This window comes from Amblyomma maculatum, chromosome 11 (assembly GCF_055883805.1).
Source record: "Amblyomma maculatum isolate TAMU_Amacu chromosome 11, ASM5588380v1, whole genome shotgun sequence".
NCBI classification, from domain to species: domain Eukaryota; kingdom Metazoa; phylum Arthropoda; class Arachnida; order Ixodida; family Ixodidae; genus Amblyomma; species Amblyomma maculatum.
The window spans coordinates 107,697,317-107,725,211 of NC_139354.1; the positions used below are offsets into that span (position 1 = coordinate 107,697,317).

The 27,895-nt window shown below is 45.5% G+C and overlaps 1 protein-coding gene across 1 annotated transcript in view; it reads left to right on the top strand.

The window, feature by feature from the left end:
• Positions 1-27,895, top strand: part of LOC146174623 (putative cytochrome P450 49a1) — a 70,217-nt gene that overhangs the window by 1,514 nt on the left and 40,808 nt on the right. The window contains exons 2-3 of the mRNA XM_084585033.1: positions 15,018-15,255; positions 22,693-22,883. Of these exons, the coding sequence (XP_084441159.1) occupies positions 15,018-15,255; positions 22,693-22,883 (429 nt within the window). The remainder of the gene's footprint in view (positions 1-15,017; positions 15,256-22,692; positions 22,884-27,895) is intronic.

A 27,895-nucleotide genomic window follows, 5' to 3' on the forward strand; every position in this document is an offset into this window, starting at 1 on the left:
TCATAGGAACAAAGGATTAAAAATAAAGATTAGTTGTGCAGCTTGGTAAGCCAACTTTGAATCTGTGTCCCATGCGGGATGAGAAATAAGTAGAGTACTAAAAAGACATTGCTTAAGCTTCCATTGGTGAAATAATTTTTCTGAATAAGACATAAACAAGAAATGCGACGGCGTTAAGAAAGCCCAGGAAGATTTAACGTTTTCTTCATAAGTTTTATACTGGCCAAACGAAAATGGGTGGAATAAAACGAACACAGCCATTTGAATAGATTCGAGGGCTTGTATGAGTGATTTAGGTTGGGGATTTCTAACAGATGAGGCATACTCAAGTTTCGGGCGCACAAGAGACTTTTAAAGAAGTGCTTTCAGGGCCACAGGAGCAAAGTGAAAATTGCGCCAAAGGAAACCAAGCGTTCGGTTCGCGTTAGTAAAATATGCTCAAAATGCGGTTTCCATGATAGGTTGTTATTAATGTATACGCTAAGGTACTTATAATCAGGGACAGAAATTAAAGGAGTGTTATTGAGGAAACAGGCGCATAAAGACTGGCTAAACATATGTGTTACTCTCATCGCTTTGCACTTAACAACATTTAGTTTCATAGATTATGTGTGGCACCAGTTGGAGATATTATCAAGATCAGACTGAAGAGCAAGTACATATCAGGGGTTAGGTATTGGTCGATATAATACACAATCATCCGCGTAAAGTCTTATTTGTAAGTAAATGGAATCAGAAAGATCGTTAATATAAATTAGGAAGAGCAGAAGACCTATACTCGGATACACGTTTTTTTGGCAGTGGGCGCAAAGGTAGGGAGGCGGGGCGTCAATAAACGCGTCAATCCACCGTGTAGTTCGACCGCGAGGCTTTTGGTCTGCATAGACGTTGCAGATCATTTCCATCGTTTGCTTCGACAGCCAGCGTCTCTTGAACTTGAGTCAAATCTTGTCTGGTGAAAACGCTTCCAACCCTTGCGGAGTGGACGAACTAGAACAACCTGAATGACCCGAACAGGCAGCTGTCGCCATCTTGTCAACAAAGTCGGGGCGGCTCGAAAACCCGCGACAGACATCAGGCGAGAAAACCCGGTGGAACCAAGAAAAGTGTTTTAGGCATAACAGCTTCGTTTCGGAAAATCAGTTCCGTGACAAAAATATGCCGTAAATGACTAACGCTATGATTTCAATTTGTTTTTGCAGAAACTGCTCATGTAACTAGGAGCTATATTTAGCTGTGTAGGAAGATGATGCGTTTCGGCTCCGTAGCTTGGCTCGATTGCCAAGAAAAAGTGTTCCCGAGTATAGTACGGAACCTTGAAGAACGCCGGGTGTTACAGGATTTACGGGGGAGTCACAGTCGCCAATGGGTACGACCCTTCAAAAAGCATTCAATCCACTTCATAACATTAGTATCGATATCAGGTTTGCTAAACGTGAAGAGTAGAAGTTGATGTGAAACAGCATCAAATGCCTTCGCAAAATCGGTAAAAAATGGACTAACGATAAATCCAAAATGGAAAACAAATCAGTTGCGTTTCGCAGGAATGATGTTTTCGAAAACCTTGCTGATTGGATGGGAAGAAACCATTTAATTCTAGATGAAAGGTTAGACTAAAATAGAATATTTGTTCAAGCAAATTGCACAGAACTGACGTCAATGAAATCGGTCTATAGTTGAAATTGCTCTTCTTTTGATATACATTTTTGTTTATCGCATGTAGCATTGCGTGCGTTGTGCATATATATACACTATTCGCTCTTTGTCTTCAATAATGCTTACTGTTGCAAATTATTCAGTGGAAATTTATCTCTCAAAAGTGACGAAATATATACGGGTCCCTCCACGGCAAGGTATTTTATAGCAATTCTACGGCAAGGTATTTTATAGAGCCTTAATATAACGCAACTAATTAAACAAAATTAACTATGTAAGTATGTATTACTCATTTTAAGAGGCAATTTTGATTTGCTTAACTGTAAACCGTCTACATCAAAGGTGAACCCCCTTTTTAAATTTTCTTAATCGGTGTTGATGTCGAACATAAACATATACGCGTTCGAAACCTCGTTAAGATGGTTTTGGCGGTATACAGGTTTATAAAACCGCGTCGCTGCGCATGGCATTGCCGCCATAATAGGCTTATCTTCTGATACATCGTAAAATACACAACTTAAGTCTATATTAGACACAAAATAAATTAAAAGGAAGCCATCGCATGATTTTGAATCCCGTGAAAGGTAAATCAGATTTCTGATGCGTATTATGGCGGAAGCCTTTCTTGGCTCGTTCGCGCCGTGTAGAGAAAACAACCATTGCACTGCCACTTGTAAAAGAATCCTCTCCACCGAGAATCGGTTCACCGGGAATCGGATTTCTCCTATCCCTAGGCGAGCGCGCTAACCACTACTCCACGCAGGGTATTTTTTTAATTTCCTTTTCACAATGAAAATTACAGTGTGGTAAAAGTAAGGCTACACTCTATTCGTGAAACATTTTAGGTTAGTCAGATTGATAAAAACTGGCATCCATACAGGTTTTCACTTTGGACATGCTCGTGAGGAACATATCGTAATTCTCCTTGTCTAGCTTCGGGATAGTAGCAGCCAGAACAATTACTCTGCAGTTAGAAAAAGTGAATAGGGATATATGTGGCTTTCCCTTTGTAAATGGTGGTCCTTACAACAACAACAAAAAAAAAAAAGAACTGCTGGAAGTGTCCTAGCCGAAGAGAGTGTCCTAGTCTATCATAGTGATAATAATGATAGCGATGACAGTGACGCTGCAGTTAATAATATTGATATATTGATAATGATGATGGTAGCCATGGCAATCACGATGCGTTTAGTTGGGGATAATGACGATAGTGGTGACTGTGATGGCATGATAACGATCACAATGCCAATGCAGTTAATAATTATAATAATAGTAGCGATGACAATGAAGATGCAGTTATTGAAAACAGTGCGGCAAAGCGGCTTTCTCCATTCAAGCATACTTGCTTGCAACTTTTTTTGAACTTTTGATATTTCGAACTGCACTGGCGGTTAGCAAAATTTAGAAAAGGGACGCACTTTTGATGTGGAGGGCTGTCAGTTTCACAGTATACTCTTGCCACTTAAAATCAAAAGTAAAATTTTGTTAGTTTATTTAAATAATCTTCTACCGATTACACGCTATAACGTACACATTGTCTGCTCGCCCGGCAACTCAGCTGAATTAATCACATCGGCGCATCTTTTATGCGTTTTGAAAAAAAAAAAAAACGTTTTTACAGAATAATTTCAACCCCGTATAGATGCCGTTGGCGCTAAAGGCAATTTTATGTACAACCATCACAAGCATCGCAGCATGCTGAGCGCCATTTGGTGCAACCAGGTCTTCATTGGAACGAATCCAAAAATAATGAATGAAATAATGAATAAGGAATGAGTAAGTGCAAGTACAAATTCTGCAATTTCACTCATACCGTGCAGCCGTCTGGATACCGTCGTTCTAGTGTGATATGCTACCAGGAAGAGATGGAAAACAAAAACATATGAGTTCGAGCATGAGAAGGTGTGAGTCATAATAATGTACCGTCGTCCCTTTATTTATGGGCTATAACGAAACACGGAATTATAATTCGCAATGCATAGGGTGCGTCTCATCATGTGCGATGTGTTTTTCAGCCTCTGCAGCAGCTTGACTGAAGTCAACGAAGATCGCACACTATAATTTAGTTATCATCATCCACACAGCTTAAACTGCATCCACTTCGGGAGAAAAGCCTCTCCCATACCTTTCCACTGAACCATGCAATCAATCTGCTGCTACCACATTATTTATCCCTGTGCAAACTTCAGCAAGCCCTCCATCATATTGACGATTGAACCATCCAGCTTAGAGATGCGAAATTCGAGGAAATTATATGTCGCTTGAAAAAAAGAACCTTTTATGTTCTTTTTAATGACAACTCAGAAATTTTGGAAAACCTGAAATATCCTTAGCCCCGCGTGAATTTATTCGTTAGAAAGCGCGAACAGGAATAATGACATTATCAGATCATTCATAAGCAAACCAAGGACGTGAGGTGTATATCGAAAGCACGTGATATACTCAAATTAGTTGTAACAGTACCACCAGCTGCTAGCATGTTGCTGGCGTTATCCAGGACTAACGCCAATGCCTTATCAATTCCTTGCGTTTCAGTCCAGCAACACACAACGCAGATGACGGTCTTGCCTGTTTCCACTTATCTGTAGAACAATGGTTTTGGGGGAGTAACGACCATTTCATTAGTGTCTCACCGCGGTTCATCCGTTTATCAAAAGCGTCCAGCATGGCTTATTTTTCAAGCTGTCCTATACATGAGAAGCTATTAGCGCGCACTTCATGATTCGAGCGAAGATAGCTGCATTCACTCTGAATGCAGCTAGAAATTTGTGCTTAGATAGCGTCAACTTCTCTTTCAATTCTGAACGTCTGAAAAGACGCAGCCCCTTAGGTTTTTTTTTTCTTTTTTTCAGTAGTCGGCGCTGTTATTCGTATTTGTAAAATAAGGACTCATTATTTGAATTGATGTCTACGCTGATAAGTAATCCTGATGTTTGGCGTTTCACCAACGTTAATTTTCTTGTTGTCCAGCCGAAACCTCTAGCACAACAGCTGCACTGTCAAACTTGTCGCATTGAGAAATCGATACTCAACGTTACAATACTGTACTGCTCACTTATCTCCTTCACGACCGATTTCACGAACAGCAATGGCTTCCAGACATAAACCATGGGAGAACTGTTTTCAGTATTTGTAAAGGTATATCCCAATAATCGACTATCACGCACGACTAGTACTCTTCTTCTTGTGTTTCCTGTGTCTGGCAAAACCGCGCAACCGTATACGTTGAAGTTTTTTGCCTAGTTTCTTTGAAAGCTCATTAGATGGAGAAGTGGGATTATATCTCGCATATACTCTTTGTATATTGCACCCGAAAGCAACCTATAAACAGCCACTGTATCCTGTGAGAAGGTTTACATTCGGATAAATTGGCTGACGGGAACATGGTGTTTTGCCGCATTAATATATCGCAGCATCACATTCAGCCATTTTGCTCCTATTATGAGCCGTGAGGAAAAGGATTAGACCTATGGCATTCAGACTGGAGCATTCGTATCCCCTGCCTTCAGCCCATTTTCTAGTAGAGTTAACGTCTGAAAGATGGTGTCTTAACAGGCGATGACATAGGCACTCAAGTGCTAAGTCGGAGGACCCGGGGTCGATCGTTGCCTCGGCGGTCGCTTATCGACACTAATGAGATACAAGGCAACCGTCTTCTTTCCGATCTCAGTGCACGTTGAAAAATACCACTTAATTAAAATGAACGGCGCACTGCTCTACAGTGTTAAGCCCCATAAAAACCTAAAAACCGGCAACGGCATTTACTCTCTACTGCCTCCTCGAGGCATGCTGTAGTGCCTTGCAAATAAAAAAGGGAGCTAAACTGAAATCAAGCAGTTTTGAAGCTTTGTAATCGCATTAATAAATTTTGTTTTGGTTTTGATCGCGTTTTTTTCCACTAAAAAAAAAACAACAAGAAACTGCAACACATTTTTTCACCAATTTTTGTTCTTTTTTTCACCTTCACATCTGTAGTGCAGCTATGTTAGCCTTATCGTTTTCAATCAAGTCTGTGACCCTTAGTAACCATCGATAATCCTGCTTACGCAATTACGTGCCCTGACCATGGGCATTTGTTCCTGAGTTCGACTATAATATGCCACTAATCGAGTCTGTTCTCTCATCATCTCTGCACTCTTCCTTTGTCTCAAAGTAGCTCCCATCATTTCTTTTTCCATAGCTCTCTGCTCATTTCATATTTTATCTTCATCTTTTTATTTAGCCTTCACGTTTTTGATCCACTCGTGAGTCCCGTGAAGATACAGCTGTTATGCCAGAAGCCCCGCTAAATTTTACTAAGGACACATTCAGGGCTGTTGAATCTCTTGTAGCGTAGTCTGAGGTGTTATTTTCTCCATTCTTTTTTATTATTAAATACTAATTAGCCAAATTTTTATTTACTTCTTTCAGGAACAAAGTATCAGTAGTGGACTTTCAGATTGTCTCAATAAGCAGCAGACTGAAATTTCTGCGGCAAGCTTTCGTTTTACACAATATTCGTCATTGGATATCGAAATAATCTCCCTCAATGAAAAGCTTCCACATGACAGCAGGGCTAGTTGAGAGGCCAAAGACGCACCTGAGAGAATAATGACTGATTTTTCTTAGAACGCACTCCAGTAAAAATCTTTGCGGGCACACTGGGCGAGAAATGCATCACAGAAGCTAGTCGTCTAACAGGCTTCTTTAAGCCACTAGGAAATAAACCTGCAAAAATGTTTAGTTTAGTTTAGTGTTGTTTAATGGCACATAGGCTACTAAGGTCATCATGCGCCAAGCGCAAGGTTTAGTTTGTTATGCGTGTGATGGGTCTGAAAAGTTGCCTAAAAACATTTATAACTCATTTAAAAACCTTGCTTCTTTTAGGAATGAAACAACACAGGATGTATTTACAAGTGAGTCATCTCTCAGAAGTAGGCGAGGATGGAAAGGAATGTGTTCGTTGAAAAATTGTGGGAAGTGTTTTTGTCTCATCTTGTCCAGTTTTTTGCATGAGCATAAAATGTGTATTATTGTCATCTCTTTTCCACATAGTCCACATGTCGGTCGTTCCTGTTTTGCGAGAATAAAGCTGAGTATAAGGTGTGTGTGTCCGATGCGCAGGAGACATACGATGACTTCAATGAAACGTTCTTGATGAGAGCATGACTTCCATTCCCCTATGGTAGGTTTTACCAAGTGCAGCTTATTTTTCAATCTTTATTCCATTTTGACTGCCAGTTTTCTTCCAACTTGTAGTGCACTAAATTTAAACTGTCCTTGTAGGGAATGCGTACCTTATTGTTTCATGTTGTGCTTGCGCAGCACACTATTCTGCTCTCTCATTGTCTTTAATTCCAACATGACTTGGAACACAGAAGAGTATTATGCTCTGTCCCTGTGCTGTGGCGTTTGCTGTGTTTTGTATGATATTTCCAATCAATGGTGTACATGAATTTCTTGGGTGAAATGCTGTGAGTGCACGTAAAGAATCGGTGTAAATGACCATTTTCTTCATATCGTTACGGGAAATATTCACAGTACGGCAGTTGTCCGCACCACTGAGGATGATCACAGCACAGCACTCGCACAGCACAGCACTCGTCTGCGTCTTCTTCTTCTGGGAGTCTGTCGCACTTCTTTTTCGTCAGCACGGCCAGCGAATACCGCTCAGTAACACTACCCCCCCCCCCCCCCCCCCTCGGGAAAAGCACAGTCCCGGTGCGTTCTACGTTTGTGAAACAGAACGTGCATAATAGGGCTTTAGGCGGGACACATGCACTATTTCAGAGGATGGCGCTCTGGACGAGGATTTCGGAGGCACAGCTTCAACTTCGTATGTGACGTCTGTCACGGGGCGCAAAACTCGGTAAGGGCCTGTGTAACGGGGCAAAAGATTTTCACACAAGCCCACGCGACGGCACGGGAGCCACAGCAAGACAAGTGACCCAGGAGTGTAGTGGACATCACGGTGGCGACTGTCGTACCGGAACTTTTGAGAGTCTTGGGATGCAGAGAGCCTGGCATGAGCTATCCGGCGGGCATCATGAGCGCGGGCTACGGCACCACTGGCGTAAGTACTGGTGGCGTCTGCCGCGGGTAGTGAGGCGTCGAAGGGCAGTAACGGGTGGCGGCCAAATAACAGATAAAATGGGGAGTATCCAGCGGTAGAATGGACTGATGAATTGTAGGCGAATGTCACAAAGGGTAAATGAACGTCCCAATGCCGGTGGTCGTCAGACACATACATGGACAGCATGTCCGTGAGCGTACGGTTTAGGCGTTCCGTGAGGCCGTTGGCCTGGGGGTGATAGGCTGTGGTGAATTTGTGACGGACGGAGCACGAACGGAGAATTTTGTCAACCACTCGCGACAGAAAGCAGCGGCCACGGTCAGTTAGTAGTTCACGAGGGGCACCATGATGTAGAATCACGTTTTCTAGGAGGAAGTCAGCGACGTCTGTAGCGCAGCTGGTCGGGACGGCTCTGGTAATAGCATACCGCGTAGCATACTCGGTGGCGATGGCGATCCATTTGTTCCCTGAGGCGGAAACTGGAAAGGGCCCAAGAAGGTCAACACCTACACGGGAAAACGGGTCAGTGGGTATGGGGATCGGATGCAAATGGCCTGAAGGAAATATTGTGGGTTTCTTCGACGCTGGCACAATTCACATGCGGCAATGTATTGCTGGACGGAGCGATAGAGCCCCGGCCAGTAGAAGCGTCGGCGCAGGCTGTCGTATGTGCGAGAGAAACCCAGGTGGCCACCTGTTGGAGCATCATGAAACTGGTCAAGGATGGTGAAACGCAGATGTTGAGGAACGACGAGCAAAAGGTCTGCGCCGTCTGGTCGCATATTGCGTCGGTATAGGGTGTTCTCGTGGAGTACATATAAGGCAAGAGATGGATCAGGTCGGTCGCAGGTCAGACGGAGGATAATGGAATGGAGCAAATGATCTAAGTGTTGTTCGTCGGCAATGTTAGAAAAGGCCGACACAGACAAGACACATGCGTCATCGTCAGAGTCGGTAGGACTAGGGGAGTCGACGGGATGACGGGAGAAGCAGTCTGCATCTTGGTGAAGCCGGCCGGACTTGTGCACAACGGAAGATGTACACTCTTGTAATCGAAGAGCCCAGCGCCCTAAACGGCCTGTAGGATCTTTGAGGGGGGAAAGCCAACACAAGGCATGATGGTCTGTTATAACAGTAAAATGCCGGCCAAACAAATAAGTGCGGAATTTTGTAATAGCCCAAACAAGTGCCAGGCACTCTCGCTCCGTGATAGAGCAATTTTGTTCGGACGTAGATAAGAGGCGGCTGGCATACGCAATCACCCTTGTGTGGCCGTGTTGTCGCTGGGCAAGTATAGCTCCAATGCCGTGGCTACTTGCGTCGGTGCAGAGTTCAGTATTAGCAGATGGGTTGAAATGGGCCAAGACGGGTGGAGTTGTGAGAGCAGCAATAAGTTCCGAGAAAGCTGCAACTTGTTCAGGCCCCCAGGAGAATGAAACGTCTTTCTTTAGGAGATTGGTGAGAGGACGAGCTAGCGCTGCGAAATTTGGGACGAATCGTCGGAAATAAGAACATAGGCCAATAAAGCTTCAAGCAACGCTGGATGAACGTGGAGTGGGAAAATCTGTGACGGCACGAATCTTGTCGGGGTCAGGCTGAACGCCGGCAGCATTAACCAAGTGACCAAGGTCTTTGATTTGTCGGTGACCAAAGCTGCACTTTTTGTAGTTTAGTTGCAGTCCCGCGTGGCGAAAAAGCGCTAGGATTGTAGAAAGGCGACGGAGATGGCTTTCAAATGTAGACGAGAAAACTATTACATCGTCAAGGTAACGCAAACAAGTGGTCCACTTGAAGCCTCGGAGCAAAGAGTCCATCATACGTTCGAAGGTTGCTGGGGCATTGCAAAGGCCAAAAGGCATGACTTTGAATTGATAAAGGCCGTCAGAGGTGATGAACGCTGTTTTTTCACGGTCCCTCTCGTCGACAGAGATCTGCCAGTAGCCGGAACGAAGGTCGATGGACGAAAAGTAGCTGGCTCCGTGCAAAGTATCAAGCGCGTCGTCTATACGCGGAAGAGGATACACATCTTTTCTGGTTATCTCATTTAAATGACGATAGTCAACGCAGAATCTCCAACTGTTATCTTTCTTTTTGACCAACACAACAGGGGATGCCCAGGAGCTGCTGGAAGGCTCAATTATGTCGTTCGCCAACATTTTGTCGACCTCTGTTTGGATGACGCGTCGCTCGGCAAGCGAAACACGATAGGGCCGCCTGTAAATAGGACTGGCGTCACCGGTGTCAATGCGGTGACTGACAACTGTGGTTTGACCCAATGGGCGGGTACCGATGTCAAAAAAGGTCACTGTAGGTGAGCAAAAGCTGTTCTAACTCTGCGGCAAATTCAGGCTGGAGATCAGCTGCAATCATGCTTTTAACAGAATCAGTGCGCGATGTAGAGGACGAGAGAGGTGTTGCGGGAACGGCATTTGGATTATCGGTAGTCAGTGCTGAAATGGCACAATCGGTCATCGGCGACAGCTCTGCTAGTGAAATTTCCTGGGGCAGAACTTGAGTTGATAAGCTGAAGTTAAAGACCGGGAAAGTGGTACGGTTCTGGGAGATATGCACAATCAGATGAGGAAGGGTGACGTGCCGCTGCAAGAGGACATCAGTAATGGGACACGCGAGATAGTCGCCGTCTGGGACGGGTGGGAATGGTGACATAGGGATGTAGACGGCAGCTTCAGGAGGAAGGCGGCAGAACTGTACTGATCGAAGGTGGGGTGAGCAGGAGGGGTCTTCAGAGCAGAGTGGAAGGTCCAAGCGAAGTAGGCCGGTAGAGCAGTCAATGAGGGCAGAGTGGGCTGTTAAAAAGTCAATGCCAAGGATAACGTCGTGGGGGCATTCTTGGAGGACGGTGAACAACACTGGAGCATGACGACCACCAATGGTAACTCGCGCTGTGCACATGCCATCCACGGCAGCAGGGCTTCCATTGGCGACGCGAACTGTGGGCGAGACGGCTGGAGTAAGGACTTTTTGAGGCGACGGCGAACGGACAGTTGGGCGCCGGTATCTATGAGAGCAGAAACGGGAACACCATTCACAAGGAAGTCGATGTGATTATTTTGTAGGGCAGGGGTCAGAAAAGGTTTTTCAGTCCGGGTCACAAATGCAGCGCCACCTCCGGGAGCTGCATTGGCTAGTTTTTCGGTATGTGGCTGGAATAGGACGGGGACAAATGGCGGCAAGGAAGAGGAGAACGCGAGCGTCGGGTCTGCGGAGATGGTGAACGGTTGGCATCACGAGCAGGGACACCGGGGTCAACAGTGGTCTGGTCGGGGCGTGGTGAGGTATAGCGAGGGGCATAGTCTCCGCGGCGGTCGACGTAGGTGAATTGACGAGATGGCGTGTACCAACTGCTACGGTAGTGACGGGAAATGTGGCCAACGCGGGAACAAGTAAAGAAGATGGGACGATTGTCATGGGTACGCCACTCATTCGGATTGCGGTACCGATATCGGGTCGAGAAACCGGCGGTGGGTGAGGCAGCTGCAATTACTGGAGGGGCAGATCCTGAATCCACGGTGTCGGTGCGGCAGGTAGAAGGAAGACCCATATTGGCAACCTCTTGGCGAACAACAGCCTGAATGAGTGATATTGTAGCTAAGGCATTGTCGGGGGTAGGCGAGAGTGAAGCTGCAGGAGTCGTTGCCTCGAGCTCTTGGCGGACGATGCGGGTCAAAGTAGTGTCATTAGTTGGCGGTCGAGGAGGTGGAAGATCGACACAGGAAGAGGTGGCAGCCGTATTCGGTAGACGGTTGAAACGATAGGATATGCGTCTCTGTTTCGCTTGTTCGAAACGTCGGCACACTTGTAGTACAGAGTCCACGGTGGAACAATCCCTGCATAAAAGGAGGTTGAAAGCATCGTCGGCAATGCCTTTTACTATGTGGCCGACTTTATCCTCCTCAGGCATGGCGTTGTCGACTTTGCGGCACAGGGATAGGACATCCTCTATATAAGTGATGTAAGACTCTGTAGACGTTTGCGCGCGAGAAGCGAGCGCCTTTTTCGCGGCAAGGTGACGGCCAATGGGCTTTCCGAAGAGGTCGTGGAGCTTCTGTTTACAGATGTCCCAAGATGTGAGGTCCTCTTCATGGGTCTCAAACCACACCCGCGCTGTCCCAGTCAAGTAAAAGATGATATTAGCAAGCATAAGTGTGGGATCCCACCTGTTGTGCTTTCTGACTCGTTCGTATAGGGCCAGCCAGTCGTCGACATCAACGTCGTCGGTCCCACAGAAGGTTCCGTGGTCACGGTGATGGGCTATGACGACAGCAGGTGCGGCGGCAGTAGATGTAGCGGCGTCAGTAGTCATAGTGGTGGTAATGATGCGTCGGCCGCTGCGGAGATCCAGCTTGTGACGGGGATCGAAAGATTCACAAGAGATGTTACGGGAAATATTCACAGTACGGCAGTTGTCCACACCACTGAGGATGATCACAGCACAGCACTCGCACAGCACAGCATTCGTCTGCGTCTTCTTCTTCAGGGAGTCTGTCTCACTTCTTTTTCGTCAGCACGGCCAGCGAATACCGCTCAGTAACAATATTCTCGTTTATTGTTTTTTCTACTGCTACGGTGATCGCATAGCACTCGGAAGTGAAAATGGAAGCGCATTGAGGTAACGTTACTATTTCTCTTGTTTGTCTTCCACTATGGCACTGCCTACATAAAATGCTGTTTTAGAACCATCAGTGTGAAGTGATTTATAATTTCTGTATTTATCACTGAGGGTCAAAAAACAATTGTAAAAGGTGTTCATGTGGTGTCCGTTTGTTGTGGAATTTTGTAAGTGTTAAGTCACATACATCGGGGATCTGTACCAGGGCGGCAGTGGGTGGGGACAATGTGCAGCATCGGGTAGTGTATCGAGTATGTTTAATTCTGTGCACTTTTCTTCAAAACGAAGTAGGAGCGGCTTGACTGCTTGAGCCTTATTGTTAAACAGAGTCCTAGATGGGCATTATGTAACTGTTGTGTAACAAAGGCGTTTCGGTAATGAACGAATTTTTAGGATGTACGAAAATGTAAGAATGGTTCTTCGGTATGCAAGGGATGGCTCATTTGTTTCCACGTAAAGACTTTCAATTGGTGACGTCCTGTAGGCACCAGTGAATAGACGCAAACCTAAGTTGTGGACCGGGTCAAGTCGTTTCAGGCACGACAGTCTTGCAGATCCATACACTATACAATCATAATCTAAGCACGAGCGAACAACAGAACGATAAATCTGCAATAGGCATGTTCTATCGGATCCCCAGCGTTTATGTGACAGGACTTTAAGTATGTTCAAAGATCGGGAAGCTTTCTTTTTGAGTGCGTTTATGTAGGAAAGGAAAGTCACCTTTCTATCGAAGATAATGCCTAAAAATTTGTATTCATGTCTTACAGGTAAAACAGTATTTTTAAGATAGATTTGGGGATCGGTGTGCAGACCTCGTCTAAGTGAAAACAAAACGGCTACTGACTTCTGTGTGGAGAACTTGAAACCTTTTCTATCGGCCCGTGTGGCTAGCTTATTTACTGTTGATTGAATTTGTATCTCTCATGATGGCACACTGGAAGATGTACATGCTATTTGCAAGTCATCGACATACGCTGAGTACATGATGGACTTTGGAATCACTTTTTGCTATAGAGTTCATTTTTATTATAAAGCGTGTGGTACTTAAGATGCACCCCTGTGGAACACCATTATCCTGTGTGAAATTTCTTGACAGGGTGGCACCCAGACTTACTTGAAATGAACGGTGGGACAAACTGTCATTCAAGCATTTTAGCATTCTGTCGCGGATGCCAAGGTCTCCTAGGTCGCGCAGGGTTCCAAATCTCCATGTTGTGTCGTAAGCTTTTTCTAAAGCAAAAACGACTTCGAGGCAGTGTTGTCTGCGTATGAACGCTTCTCGGACTGTATTTTCTAAGCGTACCAGGTGGTCACTTGTCGAACATGTTTTTTTAAAACCACATTGGTGGGTATCAAGAAGTTTACGAGATTCCAGTGTAAACATGAGCCTAATATTTGTGACACTCTAAAAGGATTTTGCGAGCCAACTCGTCAGGGCTATGGGTCTATAATTGCTTGGAGAGGTTGCTGATTTTCCAGGTTTCAATAAAGGAATAATAAAAGATTTCTTCAATGCCGTTGGTATTTTTCCCGATGTCCATATTTTATTAAACAATTTCAAGAGCGCCTCAACTGCAGACTGAGAAAGATGGGCCATCATTTGATAATGTATTTCATCTGGGCCTGGTGCAGTCTAAACCTGCATAAATGGTGCTTTGGTGTAAACTCAGTACAGAACTGCTTTATTGCGAAAACAATACTACGCCAGGTCTGACCGCTCGTCGCTGTGTGCCGTGTTCGTGTCCGTGGTCCCCTGACAGGAGCTGCGAACTTGGGTCTCTCGTTTCACATGAAACGATTATGTCAGGATCAGCCTGCCAAGACCATGACATTCACGTTACCCCTATACGCCACTAAGGCACGTTCATACGGCTTGGTTAAAGCGGGGATTTATATGTGGGCTGAGGAAGAAGAAAAAAAAAGAACACTCGGTCACCCGCACCTAATGCTTTCGGTCCATATTCGGTTGAGCAGCGTTGAACCCATCTAATTTTTTCCAAGCCGATATTCAACTTTTGAATTGATACTGCTTCTAAAACCAGTAATTATTAAGATATTTGAGTTATACTAATTAACACTAGAGAGACGAGAAAAATGCAGCAGGATAGGCCGCGAAACTATATAAAAAATCAAATGCTGGTTTTACTGGTCTACGGCATTTCGCCTTTTTTTAGTAGCTTCCTAGAACTTAGCTGCGACGTTTTGTTTTTCTTTTTTTGTTTTCTTTGTGATCTATACTATTAAACGGAAATATAAAATATGAGAGCACTCACCAAGCGCACTTCTCCTTTTAATTATTCTAGTTATTTCGCTTTCTTAGGCAGGATCTGCAATAATTTGCTGGATTAAGTAAGAAATCACACAAGGTGGCCACCACAGTTTACCACATGCCAAACCCACACCCCGACCTATTCCACTATTCATTGACATATCCACAAGGGACGGTATAGTGTCATCCATTCCATTCCTTCGCGCTTCTTCCGGAAAAACGCTATGCTGGGTGCATAGCTGGTTGATCAGTTATACCGGTGGACCGGTCCCGGCTTGATGCGGTTTGGAGAGGACTTCGTAAGTGAGGAACTTTCACACAAAGTTCATAAACTTTCGATTTAACCCGTTTAATTCAAAGAAGTTCATTCCTCGTCCTCCCCCGGTTGATTTTTTTTTTCTTTCCAGGCGGGTACGACAAGTACGACATCAACAAAAGTGCGTGGCAGATGTACCGACGACACGGGCCCATAGTTGCTGAGACGCTAGCTGGGCGGCGCGTGATTGTGCATCTCTTCGACGCCGATGATTTCCGCACCCTGTACCAGGAGGAAGGGAAGACTCCGTACCGCATGGGAGCGCAGCCTTTCAAGCTCTACCACGACCGCAGACCGCAGCACTTCGCAAACCCTGGCATAATCAACGCGTAAGTGTGTATATGTGCACATTCACCAAGTAGCAGCATCCTTGAGCGGTGATTTTTTTCTCAAAATAGGAGGGACCGCGAGGACAAGCTAAAAAAAAAAGCTCCGGAAAGAACAGGAAAGCGGTGGACCAGTCGGAAAAAACTACAGAACATTTTCTGATGTTACGATAGAATTTCTGTGCGGTTTTTGACGACAAACCTGTAGTGACAACAGAACATTCTGTCGTAACATCAGAAATGTGTGTAGTTACAACAGAAAAGTGCTACAGAGATACAGACAACAGAAATATACTGCAGAAAAACTACAGAACTAGAGAAAAATCTGCTGGTTACGACAGAACTACAGGATATTTTGTCGTATTTTTGACACAGTTCTGTAGTTTTTTTCGACCGTACCTCAATTAAGCCCTTCATTTCTGCCGCAAGGTTATGTTCGCTTAATGCAGAAATCAAGGCGTATTATAAAAATAACAAAGAGAGGGAACAAAGCACATCATAGTACTTAAGCACGGTTAAAGAGCCGATCGATTGGCTTGAATTATAAGCTGGGTTTTTCTGTGCGTCTTGTTTGCGTTAGCGAGTACACGTTTGCTTGCAGTCAGCAGTTTCTATAGTGCGAACCAAATGACTGCAATCATGCATTTGTCGCTATAGAAAGAAAATCATTAGCATCCTGTTAATTTTCTACGGCCACGTTTTTTGGTAATATGCAACCCCACATCTGGCCGCCTGAAACTCTGAAGTATTTCTTAAAAAGCAATGAAAGTTATCGAAAAGGTACGGTATTCTTTCGACGTTAGAAGTCGTGGCACATCATTGTCCCATCAGTAGAAACGTTTCGAACACGTCTAATAGAAGAAACATTCATCTATCTTTCCAGGGAATCAAAATTTGTCTTTCGCCCCCATCTGACATTTTCTTCTGTCAGATATTTCTGGTATCTACATATTTGAATGACGATAGTTCAGTATGGAGATAGGTGCTCAGAAGAATGATAAGACAAACATTTCATTGCAACAAACGTTTATATTAAAAAATATAGATAACAAATATGGGCTCACAAGCAAATAGCGTGCTGTTACTTGAACACTCCCCACCGAAGCCAATTTCAATTCAACGTCCTTGTGTGGCGATAGCCCACTCAGCGGAAAAAATATCTTCAATACATTCATTTGCTCTTCGATATAATTATCTTTCCATTACATAATATTCTAGTAATCATGTTGTCCCCTGTTTTGCTTTTCTACTTCCAATTTTTTTCTCACAAGACAACTGCTTTTAGCCACCGTGCATGTAAATAGTAACGTTTTTCCTTACATCTCGGATCCCCACAAAGGATTTCACGGTACTATGGCATCTTCACCATAATTTCGCACGCTAACGCTCATTTACTTCCAGTTTCTCTCTTCCCCAGTATTTAGTAGCAGGTCAGGGTCTCCTTATACCGCCGTTCGAGCTCTCCACCTTTCTATTTATAAAATAACTCCTGTCTCTTGTATGCGCATAATTCAGTATTATGCTTATATGTCGTTGTTCTGTGACATTCCACCCGAGTGTACCTGACGAATAGCCACTTCAAACACAACCTAAAAATTCGTCAAGCACTTCGAGAATCTTCACACAACACTCGCAAGGCCTCTTGAACCGAACGTGTAACGGCAACTCTTTTCTATCTTGACCCCGCCGGGGTGGCGCAGTGGTTACGGCGCTCGACTACTGTTCCCAAGGACGCGGGATCGAATCCCGGCCTCGGCGGCAGCTTTTCGGTGGAGGTGAAAAGCAAGGCGCCCGTGTGCTGTGCGTTGTCAGTGCACGTTAAAGAACCCCAGGTGGTCGAAATTTCCGGAGTCCTCCACTACGGCGTCTCTCATAGCCTGAGTTGCTTTGGGACGTTAAACCCCCCCCAAACCAAACCATCTTTTCTATCTTGCTACTCAGGTTTAAAATAATTATCACATGCATTGCAGCGCTAGCAATTACATATGCATCTAGTGCTAGTATAGAACAGTTGCGTTCCTTGGAAACGTCACTAAGTGTAAAATGAGGCAACGTTATCGAGACTGCGCTGTATGTTTCGTTAATGCCGCCGTTCGAGGCGCCAACTGAAAACGGTGCGTGATCCCGTGATGTAAGATTCTGTAGTCTGAATAAGGTCGCCCACTTTCTATGTCGATTTGCATGCTGCCGGTGCTGCACCCTGAAGGCGAATCGGTGCAGCAGAATTCCACTGGAAGAACCACTGGTCGCAATAAGGAAAAGGTCCGCTTGAGCGAACGTTCTCTTAATGGAAATGCACGCGACTTAGCGTATTCTGATAATCGAGTGGAATAATAATCATTAAGGAGAGTTTTTCTGAGCCCCAAAAATGTAAACCACATTTTTTGCACCTAGCAATTTAGAGAAAATGCAGGAAGTTTATGCGGAACATTAATACCCAATATTGTCTCTGTTGGTAAACTGAGAGAGTTTTGACTGGTATGGAACTCTTATGGCTCAGCTTTGTGATGAAAGGCGAATGCTCTCGACTTTTGTAGCCACGTTATCCTCTTTTCCTTGAATTGTGTTGTCATCTTCTTCTAATTGGTTCCCAGCACATTTTATTGTGATATTGACAATATCAACCCTTTACCAGTGAGCCTTGCCCGAATCTTAACTTCGCAGTAACGGCGTGCATATTGTGGGAAAGGGTTATCGCTAACAGTTGATGCTGCTTTCCATAAACGCACACAGCCGTTTCAAAATCGTACTCTCTGCAGCTTCGCAAGCGTAAATGGCTGTGCGCCTGCAAAAATAAGTAGAGACCTACCCGGAGGTAGGATCTCATTATTTCCAAAAATATACTCTACGCTAAAATATTTGTTAATTAGTATAATTTTTTCAGAATCTCTCTTTCACTTTTCAGCACATGCAAATCTATTTCAAAAGAAGATTTTTGAAAGCTTTGTTAATCTGAAGAGTAAGTCCATATAAAGGTTCCTCGACTGAGTTATCTTTTACGAGGTTTAACGTCCCAAAACACATTAGGCTATGCGGGCAGCGTAATATTGGACCCCTTTAATTTTTACCCTTCCTATAAAACTAATCCAATCCAAAATAATTTTTGGCATGGCGAGCCTTTGGCAAAGTTGTTTTTTTTTTTTTCCAAAGGAAGGGTGTGTATCTGTCCCACGTCTGGATGGACGCCTACGCTTACATAAAACCGCATGCAGTTGGAGGTACAGATTCCTTTGGTTTGAATCCTTATCGCAAACAAGCTTTTAGCTTGACCAGCGGACTGGTGTTGTGTCGGAAACGAAATGGAGGGATATTACCCTGAACGCGGCACATTGGTGGCGCCAAAGAGGTTATAAATATAACCTAATTACTTTGGATGTTTTAATTATAATGATAATGGGTTTACAGGAAAAGAAAACAGTATGTGCCACACTTGTTCTGTGCAGACTGACCGCCCCATTATTGCAGGGAGGAAGGGGGGAGCGAACGTGGAAAGGGAGCAAAAATTGGCAGTGGCTTAGCTTGGTTAAGCCTGGTAATTACGAAAGCAATAGCTATGGCTACGCCTAGGTTCAGCTGGTGGTGTAGCTGGTTGTGGTGCTTGTGGTTGTGCTTATGGCTATGCAGTGATTCACTCTGGCCACGGAATATGGTTCAAATATTGTTTATGGCGGGGTGCTACCTGGTTATTCTATGTATAACTAGTAGCGAGGCAAGGAGTGCCGTGGCTGCAACGATATACTTGGTTGTGGGTGAGGCTAAGGCAGAATGTACAACTGCCGCTCCGACACCGGCTACAACGGCATTCTTTACGCCAGCAGAAATGAAAGCATCCCCGGAGATTGCGTTGGTTCCACCTGCCGCTAGGCCACCTCCTATAGTATCGAACGTTGCACCCCCGGCGGTAGCTGCGGTTGGAGCGGGAGTTGTGCCGCGGTTGGTAGCTACCACCTCGCGAGTTGACGGCGCGAGTTGGAGGCCCTGTTTTTGCGGCAGATGGATTGACGTCACTCCGGCTGTAGCGCTCCCCCAAGGAGGGAGCGGGAGTTACGCCGCGGTTGGTAGCTACTGCCTTGCAAGTTGAAGGCGCGAGTTGGGGCCCCTGTTTTGCGGCAGATGGGATGACGTCACTCCAGCTGTAGCGCTCCCTCACGGAGAGAGTGGGAGTTAGGCCGCGTTTGGTAGCTACCGCCTCGCGGGTTGACGGCGCGAGTTGAGGCCTCTGTTTTTGCTCAGCTGTGCTTGGCGGCGCGCCAAAGGTCACGCTAAGGTCAATGGTAGCTACCGCCTCGCTATGCGAAGGGCTGAAAAGTGATAGTAGTATTGCTTTCGCAATAAAAAGGCGCTGTAGTGGAGGGTTCAGGAGTAATTTTGACCACATGGGAAAGAAGGAAGGAAAAACTTCATTTTGCCCTATATTATTTCGGCTTTTGTTTGGGTGTCTTCATGGGTGTCTCTTTGTTGCATCCCTAGGAGTCTTATCTAATGCATACTGACATCGCACAGCACATCGACGCCTCCTAGTTTCGCCTCCATCGAAAAGCAACCGCGCCCTGCCGCGGTGGTACAGTGGTTAAGATGCCCGACTACTGTGCCGGAGTACCCGGGTTCGAGCCCGACTGCGTTTCGATGGAGGCGAAACGGTCCGTTTGCTGTGCGATGTCAAAGCACGTCAAAGATTCCCAGGTGGTCGAAATTACAACGCGGCCCTCCACTACGGCATTTGTTTCACTTTCTATTTTCACTCCCACCTTTCTCCTATTCTTCATGGCGCGGTTGCCCCGCAGCGGTGGCTTGGTGGCACGTTTAAGAGTAGTGTGATTGGTGGTTAACATTCTCGACTGCTAAATTGAGTACCCGGGTTCGAACCTGATTGGCGGAAGCTGAGTTTCGATGGGAGCGAAACATAGAGGCGTCCGTGCGCTGTTCTATGTCAGTGCACGGTAAAGATCCCCAGGTGGTCGAAATTGCTACGAAGCCCTCCACTACGGCTCCTCTTTCTCTCTTTCCACTTCCTCCCACCTTCCTCCATTCCCTTGCGGCGTGGTTCAGGTGTCCACATAAACAAGTGTGACAGATGCTGCGCCTTTCCATTCCTGTGAACCAATTATTATTATTATTATTATTATTATTATTATTATTATTATTATTATTATTATTATTATTATTATTATTATTATTATTATTATTATTATTATTATTATTATTATTATTATTATTATTATTATTATTATTATATTACTGCTCAGGGGTCCACGGAGGTTATCTCTATTGGAAAGAAAGACGCTGTATCAATAACACTCTGTAGACGCCTTATCAGAGCCGCAGTCGCGAAACGCCTAGGACCCATGTACCAATATTTGTACTTGTTTTGGGCCAAATAATGAAGTTTAATGGATTGTCTCGCACATGCTGCTTTCACCTTTCGATCATATCAGGTCGATTCTAAGCCTGATTTGACTTTCAGGTCTGCATGCCAGAAGTGGAAAATGAGCTCATACGGAATGATTTACAGGGTAAGGCGCAGCATCTGTCACATTTTTTTATGTGAACACCTGAAGCACACCGTAGAAGTGATTTTGAAAACTAATTTACCTAAAGTGACCAGGAAGGGTGGCTGTTCCTGGCCCTACTGGGCTGGGACGGTAAGTCAACGCCGCTTGCAGCGGGGGCCAGCCAGCCACCGAATTTTATCGGTTGTAGGTCGTCATTGCACCCGCTACTGCTTCGGTGGTGGGCGACGGCTGTTGTTACGGCGCGCGACTTTCTCTCCGTCTTCTTTTTCTTTCTTCTCTACTTTCTCTCCTCTGTCCGCGCGAGGCAGCGGGGCAGCGGAGGGCCCCGCCGGGGTGGTGCAGTGGTAAGACATCCTTCTACTGTGCCGGAGTTAAGTTAAATTGGTTCACAGGAAGGGAAAGGCGCAGTAACTGTCACACTTGCTCTGTGGACACCCGAACCGCGCCGTAAGGGAAGGGAGGAAGGTGGGAATGAAAGTGGAAATAGAGAAAGAGGAGCCGTAGTGGAGGGCTACGGAGTAATTTCGACCACCTGGGGATCTTTAACGTGCGCTGACATCGCACAGCACACGGACGCCACTTCGTTTCGCCTCCATCGAAACGCAGCCGCCGAGGTCGGGTTCGAACCCGGGAACTCCGGCACAGTAGTCGGGCGTCTTACCACTGCACCACCCCGGCGGGGCGTGCCGGAGTTCCCGGGTTCGGACCCGACCTCGGCGGCTGCGTTTCCATGGAGGCGAAACGAAGTGGCATCCGTGTGCTGTGCGATGTCAGCGCAAGTTAAAGATCCCCAGGTGGCCGAAATTACTTCGTAGCCCTCCACTACGGCTCCCCTTTCTCTCTTTCCACTTTCACTTCCACCTTCCTACCTTCCCTTACGGCGCGGTTGAGGTGTCGACAAAAAACAAGTGGTACATTTACCGCGCCTTTCCCTTCCTATAAATCAATCAAACAGAAGCAGCGGATGTGGCTCAGCTACAGGCCCGTGCATTTTCTTTTCCTTATTCCTACAGCCACAACAACAACATGAAGTGACCGCTAACGGAATGGTTTATATAAGAAAAGCGTAGCACCTGCCACACTTTCTTCTTGCCCATCTAAAACATGCCTTAGAGGTCATTTACACTTGACCTTCCGCTCTGTATAAGTGTCACTTTGCTGCAAAACACTAATATTGAAGTGACGAATATTGGTATATTTTTGTAGTACTACGCGACCATCTGCCTAGCTGTCCTGGAAGACGTCATGAATGATAGGCGCTAGCTGCCATTGTTTCTGTAGCATGTTGAAAGAACATGATTTGTGTTATTGCTATTATTTCAGATATATAATAGAAGACACGTACGTGACAGCATGTATCCCTAAGCGCCCGTATGCTGTGCGATGTCAGTGCACGTTAGGAACTCCAGGTGGTCGAAATTTCCGGAGCCTTCCACTACGGCGTCTCTCATAGCCTGAGCCGCTTTTGGGACGTTAAACACCACAATTCAAACATAAAAGCGATAGTTCACATCCATACAAGAAATAATTCAGAGTAATTAACAGGCATGAGAAATTATTTACATAACCATTTTTGCAGAATGTTTTCACAATAACAATATACAGTTTAGACAATGCTTCTATCGTTGACACCTTTATGTAGGTAAACAAGTGTATACACAAAAGCAAAACATTTACACAAATTCAGTGCACCAAAGTCTATTCGCAAGCCAGCAGAAATAAACAACAAAATCGACACACCCAAAAGAAACTCATCTTAACCCTCCGTCTTAGGATTCTTTAACACAAGAAAGGTATTGCTTTCTTTTATTGTATTTGGTAAGTTGTTGCAAAGTTTGGTGCTAAATTTATATACAAATACTAATTAAGTAGGTGGTATTACTTTTCCAACCTCGCTTATGCTGTATATGATTTGTGATTTCTGCAGCCAAGGAGAAGAGTGGCGCCAAATCCGCACCATGTTTCAGCCAAGCACCTTGCGGCCTCGAACAGTGCAGACCTATGCCGACGGAATCGGGCAGGTTGTCAGCGACCTACTCGACCTGATAACAGCCTCCCGTGACGAGAATGGCGATGTGGCTGATTGCAACATCATCATGAACAGATGGGCTTTGGAATGTAAGCATGCTACAGTCGGTTTGAAAAGAAGCGCCGACAATTACTGCAGTCAATTTCGAAACATTTCGGTTACAGAAAGACAGTGTTGCTACTAAGTAGTGGAGATTGGCGTGCCCAAAAGCAACAAAGAGGACGCCATGATGCGCAGCGTACAAAATGTAGCAATCAGTCATACAGGATATTTACGCTGCATTTACTAGTCAACGAGAAAGACACGCTTCAGGCAAGCCGTTTGTTACTGCTAACCGCTTTCTCACGCGGGAGAGGATGAGTTATTGCGAGCCCCTGCCGCAGTTGCAGTTACAAACCAACCGCCTTTAAGTATCTTGTACCGTGTCATATGTATATATATATATATATATATGTGTGTGTGTGGGGGGGGGGGGGGGGGGGGTTCGACAATCTCGCATACACTCATTAGCATGCGGTAATAAGATACCACATTATCTGAATGATCATCATATAAAACCGCTTTAACCAAGCAATGCGAAAGTACACCTAAGTCACCTAATGGAAGCGTGAAAGTTTTGGAATGGGGTTCGGCTCAATTCACCTTACCATTGAACATTGAATCCAGACTGAGAAGCAGAGCTGGCAGCACCTGCCATATTGGTCATGTCATGTGCCCGCGTGACGTCGCACAACCCTACGTCCGATCAGGGCTGTTCATGCCAGTTACCTCTCGCGAGAGCCAGGGCCCACTGGGAGACGAAACACGGCGTCCTTCAAGAACTGGAGTTAGAAAACCACCTGAGAACGGCCGCCTATCAGAATTATTCTGATAATTGAAGTTGAGGTGCGGTAATTACTAACCAGCTGTTACATTCCATGGCTGTTAGGGGCCGCACTAGGCGAAATCACGCATGTAAAATGTCCTAAGAGTAAATCAATAGCAAAATCAAGTTCGTTGTGTTCTTTTTTCTTCTATTTTCATCATCATCATCATCATCATCATCATCATCATCATCATCATCATCAGCCTGACTATACCCACTGCAGGGCGAAGGCCTCATCCACATTCCTCCACTTAACCCGGTTCTGTGCTAGCTGCATCCAATTGACCCCTGCGTACTTCTTAATATCATCCGCCCACCTAACTTTCTGCCGCCCACTGCTCCGCTTTCCTTAACTTGGAATCCAGTTTGTTACCCTAAGCGACCACCGGTTATCCTCTTTTCGCACTACATGTCCTGCCCATGTCCATTCCTTCTTCTTAATTTCCACTAGAATGTCGGTAACTTGAGTTATTTCTCTGACCCACTCTGCACGCTTCCTATCTCTTAATGTTACCCCTATCACTTTTCGTTCCATAGCCCTCTGGGTTGTTCTCACCTTAAGTTGATCTCTCTTGGTTAGCCTCCACGTTTCAGCGCCATAGGTGAGTACAGGTAAGATGCAACTGTTATATACTCTCCTCTTTAGCTATACCGCTAAGCTGCTAGTCACAATCTGCAAGTGCTTGCCAAATGCGCTTCATCCCAATCTTATTCTTCTTTTTATTTCCTTTTCATGGTCCGGATTTGCGGTTACTACCTGTCCTAAGTAAACATATTTGCCTACTACTTCCAGTACTTCACTACCTAATGTAAACTGCTGTTCCTTCCCGAGGCTGTTGAACATTACCTTAGTCTTCTGCATATTGATTTTCAAGCCTACCTTTCTACTTTTCTTGTCTAGGTCATCAATCATTATTTGCGGTTCATCTCCTGATTTTCTTAGCAAGGCAATGTCATCAGCAAATCGCAGATTACTGAGGTATTCTCCATCTATTCTTATCCCTAACTGCTCCCATTCCAAGTCTCTGAATACTTCCTCTAAGCAAGCTGTGAATAGTACTGGGGAGATTGTGCCTCCTAGCCAGCACCTTTCTTTAAAGGAATCTTTTTACTCTCTTTATGCAGAACTATGGTTGCTGTGCAGCCACTATATATATCTTCCAGCACTTTCACGTACGGCTCGTCTACCCCTTGATTTCGCAATGCCTGCATCACCGCCGAGGTTTAAACTGAGTCAAATGCTTTTTCGTAATCAATGAATGCTATGTATAAGGGCTGGTTATATTCCGAGCATTTTTCTATCACCTGGTTGATAGTATGGATATGATGGATAGTAGAGTACCGTTTCCGAAACCCTGCTTGATCCTTTGCTTGATTGAAGTCTATGGCTGTCCTGGTACTATTAGCGATTACCTTAGTAAATACCTTATACGTAACAGACACTAAGCTGATTGGTCTGTAATTTTTAAGGTCCTTACAGTCCCCTTTCTTATGAACGAGGATAATGTTTGCATTCTTCCATGGTTCCGGTACCGTCGATGACACCAGGCACTGGGTATACAGGGTGGCCAGTTTTTCTAGCACGATATCCCCCCCCCCCCCCCGTCCTTCAGCAAATCTGTAGTTATCCAATCCTCTCCAGCTGATTTCCCCCTTTTCATAGTTTCTAGTGCTTTCGTGACTTCGTCCTTCGTCACTGGTGGAACGTCTGACTGTTTTTCCCTACCGCCAATCTCATTACAGTCCTGACTACTTTGGCTACTGTAGAGAGCTGTATAGAACTCCTCGGCTACTTTGACTATCTTATCCATATTCGTGATGACGTTGCCCGCCTTGTCCCTTATCGCATACATCTGGTTTTTTCCTATGCCCAATTTCTTCTTTACCGCTTTAAGGCTTCCCCCGTTCTTTACAGCATGCTCAATTTTCTCCATGTTATACTTCCTTATATCGGCCACCTTGCGCTTATTGATTAGCTTTGATATCGCCCAATTCGATCCGGTCTGTTGGATTGGAAGCTTTTGTACTCTGGCGTTTATTAATCAAATCTTTCGTCTCCTTAGACAGCTTACCGGTATCCTCTCTAACTATCCTACCGCCTACTTCTACCGCACACTCAGTATTGATATCTCCGAAATTATTGTTCCTTGCTTCTAGGGTAATGTCGCCATCCTCGGTTAGAGCTGAATACCTATTCTGTAGCGAGATTCCGAACTCTTCTGCCCTCCCTCTCACCGCTAATTCGTTGATGGGTTTCTTTCTTACTAATCTGTTGCGTTCCTTCTTCAGATTTAGGCTAATTTGGGACCTCACCATCCTGTGGTCACTGCATCGCACTTTCCCGATTACCTCTACATCCTACACAATGGCGGGGGTTGGACACATTATGAAGTCGATTTCATTTTTAGTCTCTCCGTTAGGACTTTTCCATGTCCATTTCCGGTTGTTCCGTTTGCTGAAGAAGGTATTCGTGATTCGTAAGTTATTGCGCTCTACAAACTCAACTAGTAACTTTCCCCTGCTATTCCTGGAACCAATGCCATAGTCACCTACTGCCTTGTCTCCTGCCTGTTTTTTCCCTACCTTGGCATTGAAATTGCCCATTAGTGCAGTATACTGCGTCTTTACTTTTCGCATTGCCGATTCTACATCTTCATAGAAGCTTTCAACTGCCTGGTCATCATAACTACATGTAGGTGCATAGGCCTGTACAACCTTCAGTTTATACCGCTTATTAAGCCTAATTACGATGTCTGCAACCCTCTCATTAATACTACAGAATTCATCTATATTACCTGCTATATACTTATCGACAAGGAAACCTACTCCTAGTTGTCGCCTCTCTGGTAAACCTCGATAACACAGTACATGCCCATCCTTCAGTACAGTATATGCCTCATTCGGCCTCCTAACCTCACTAAGCCCTATGACATCCCATTTCGTGCCCTCTAGTTCCTCTAACAGCACTGCTAAACTAGCTTCACTAGCTAGGGGTCTAGCATTAAACGTTGCCAGGGTCAGTTTCCAATGGCGGCCTGTCCAGCGGAGCCAGGCATTCTTAGCACCCCCTGCTGCGTCACAGGTCTGACCGCCGCCGTGGTCAGTTGTTCCGCAGCCGTTGGTGACTCAAGGCCGGGGTTTTGTGGAGCTTATCATGAGAGGTTGAGGTTAATTACTGCACCAGGGTGGCCAACTCCTGTTCTGGTGAGGGAGTGCGTTGTCGGAGGTGTTCACCGGCATCAGGTCGCACCCCAAACCTGTTTATGCAATTCCATCGACATGCGGATTTTTTTTTTCCGGTGGAGCATTGCGCGGCACCGGGATTTGAGCCCCGGTCCTCTTGCATACGAGGCGGATGTTCTACCGCTACGCCACCGCTGTCTCTTCTATTTTAATGCGCCTATTCTGGGTGCCTGTTGATTTGGCGGGTGGCGTGTAGCTGGCATTCAAAGGGAGAAGAAGGACGACGGAGTTGATGCAAACAGGCCAACAACAACAGATGAAATAACTTTATCAACCAGGACAACACAGAGTGCAGAAAGATATTTACAAAAGACAAATGACTGCACTTGCACTACAGAAGCTGCCTGTAATCGAAGCGCAGCTCCACGAATTGAAATTTGACCTCATAGCTCTCCTATCCCGACTTCGCTAAGCCGGCGTCTGCCTTCTACCGCGGTCGGAACTTCGCCCAGAAACCGACTATCGCCATGCGGCGCTGACTCAAATTACCGCGACCAAACCTTCCAAGATGTCAAAGGGGTATTGGGAGAGGGCACGAACACCTCTCTCTCGAGCTATGCTTCTCTCCGCTACGCTAGAGACCTGGAATTCTCTGGAAGCCTTGGACTGCACGCGCGGCCTTCTCAAGGAGACGATGTTAGGAGGACCGTGTCTGCATCATCGGACGCTTGCGTGGACCACCATGCCTTCTCACTCGTGTCTGCGGGAGTGAGGAGGCACGGTGGCCCACGCATGCTTCCCACTGCGCGACGGAGGCGATGAGGCGCAGAGCGGCGGCCAGGAATACGTAATCGGCCGCGCTTGCTACTGGAAGTTTCTCGGATTTTCCATCTGGCGCCGGTTTCTCCAGCGAACGCACCGAGTCATTCAAAAAAGCGTTACTCTGGTGCCTTACATCAACTTTCAAAGAAATCGCATTTTAGACACTATGGGATGTCAGTGCGGTCGTATTAAGTCTGATAAGGCAATATAAGGGTCCGTATCAGGCTTTTC